The sequence below is a fragment of the Tarenaya hassleriana genome, unplaced genomic scaffold (assembly GCF_000463585.1).
Source record: "Tarenaya hassleriana unplaced genomic scaffold, ASM46358v1 Cleome106, whole genome shotgun sequence".
NCBI lineage: Eukaryota > Viridiplantae > Streptophyta > Magnoliopsida > Brassicales > Cleomaceae > Tarenaya > Tarenaya hassleriana.
The window spans coordinates 301,523-303,397 of NW_010960850.1; the positions used below are offsets into that span (position 1 = coordinate 301,523).

Consider the following 1,875-nt stretch of genomic DNA (forward strand, 5'->3'; position numbering starts at 1 on the left):
TCTATAGAATTTTCGCTTTGAGATCATGCTCAAACCGATCGGTTTCCTGGCCCAAAACGATCGGTTCATACTTCTGAGCTGAATTGTCGAGTGTGTTTATGAAGCAAGCAGATTCTGTTGATGACAGTTGTTTGAGATTTTTGTCCAAAGTGAACTCCACCGTCTCATCTCCACTCTTCATTGTTAGTCTACCTGCTCTAACATGGATAACAACATCTGCAGTGTTAAGGAATGGACGACCAAGGATGATAGGTACCTTAGAGTCTTCGTCCATGTCGAGAACCACGAAATCAACCGGGATATAGAAGTTTCTGACTTTCAGTGGCACATCCTCGAGTATCCCAATGGGGTATTTGACAGAACGATCGTCAAGTTGGAGAGTCAGAAGAAGACTGACGCCAGCTCCTAAATCACAGAGTGCACGATCGATGGAAACATTACCCAATTTACAAGGGATTGAAAAGCTACCTGGATCAGACCGCTTAAGCGGGAGGTCGTGTTGGATCAAAGCACTGCATTCGACAGTAAGCGCCACAGTTTCTTTCTCAGCGATCCTCTTCTTGGTCAGAATGTCCTTGAGATACTTCGTGTACGATGGAATCTGCAAAATAGCGTCAGTGAATGGCATGGTTACCTCGAGTTTCTTCAGCATCTCAACGAACTTCGCGAATTGGCTGTCTTCGTTGTGCTGCGAATTGGCTGTCTTCATTGTGCTTCCTCAGGCGAGATGGAAACGGTACTGGTGGTGGTCTAGGAGGAGGAGGCACGTAAGCTAGCTCAGGTATATCATCAGTAGTGTCTAAAACTGTGGTTCTCGAGCTATCGCCTTGCTCAACCATCGGTGGATCTCCAGAATCTACCTGCTTACCACTTCTTAAGGTAATAGCGTTGACATGCGCACGAGGGTTAGTCTCAGAGTTACCTGGAAGAGACCCAGATGGTCTTTGAATGGCTGATGCTAGCTGAGCAATCTGGTTGTCTATGTTCTTGAAGTGAGCCTCGATGCTTGCGAACTGAGCTCGAAATTCCTGATTCATCTTCTCTTGACTCTGCAAAAACTGTATAAGGAGACCATACGTATCAGGGTTAGATTCGAGATTACCTGGAGATGCAACATTGTTGTAGGATTGTCCCGGAGCTCTGTAGTTGGATGTCTGATTAGGACCCCTTGATTGAAAAGCAAAGCCGGGAGGAATCCTTTGGTTCGAGTTGTCGGATACTCTGAAGTTGTTCGACGCGGGATTCTAAACACTGTTTGACTTGTATGAGAGATTGGGATGAGTTTTCCACCCCGGATTGTACGAGTTCGAGTAGGGGTTGTTGGCCACATAGTTCACACCTTCGATTCTCTCATCTAGTGCATACATACCGAGCTCCTCTTGTGTTGGCGTCGAATGTTCGGTCCTAGAGGATCGAGTGGAATCTTTGAGCTTAGCATTGAGGACAACCAATTGTTCGAGAACCATCTGTATGGTTTGATCATTGCCTTTCCTTGGCAATTCTCTAGAGTACTCATTCGGAGCGTCTTCTTCTTGGGCCATCATCTCAATATGTTCTTCTAGCTCAGCGAATGACTTGTTCTGGATGCTCCCACCGCAAGATGCCCGGATCAAGGTCTTGGTATCCATCGTGAGTCCTTGGAAGAAGGTGTTGATCAGGTAGTTTTTATCTAGCCCGTGATGAGGGCAAGACTTTTGATATCCCTTATACCTCTTCCAAGCGTCATAAAGACTTTCCCCATGATCCTGCTTGAATGAATGAATGCCAGAAAGAGCGGCTTGAGTGCGGTGAGCTGGAAATTTTTTTGACATAAACTGCACTTCCAATTGTTTCCATGTGTGGATGGAATCAGGTATCAAATCATAACACCATTCC

The 1,875-nt window shown here is 45.9% G+C and overlaps 1 protein-coding gene across 1 annotated transcript; it reads right to left on the reverse strand.

The window, feature by feature from the left end:
* Position 1: 1 nt before the first annotated feature.
* On the reverse strand, positions 2 to 1,628 carry LOC104805010. The gene is made up of 3 exons (XM_010529405.1): positions 1,303 to 1,628; positions 663 to 1,221; positions 2 to 601 (listed from the first exon to the last, which is right to left on the reverse strand). The coding sequence occupies exons 1-3, from the start codon at positions 1,626 to 1,628 to the stop codon at positions 2 to 4; spliced, it is 1,485 nt and encodes a 494-aa protein (XP_010527707.1).
* Positions 1,629 to 1,875: the final 247 nt, after the last annotated feature.

What these genes read in the sequence shown, in the direction of transcription:
- LOC104805010 (XM_010529405.1), bottom strand. Translation starts at nt 1,628, where the DNA reads ATGGATACCAAGACCTTGATCCGGGCATCTTGCGGTGGGAGCATCCAG. An exon ending in AACAACCCCTACTCGAACTC is followed by an intron (nt 1,222 to 1,302) that starts GTACAATCCGGG and finishes GAACAACTTCAG; the next exon opens with AGTATCCGACAACTCGAACC. An exon ending in GAAGACAGCCAATTCGCGAA is followed by an intron (nt 602 to 662) that starts GTTCGTTGAGAT and finishes GCTATTTTGCAG; the next exon opens with ATTCCATCGTACACGAAGTA.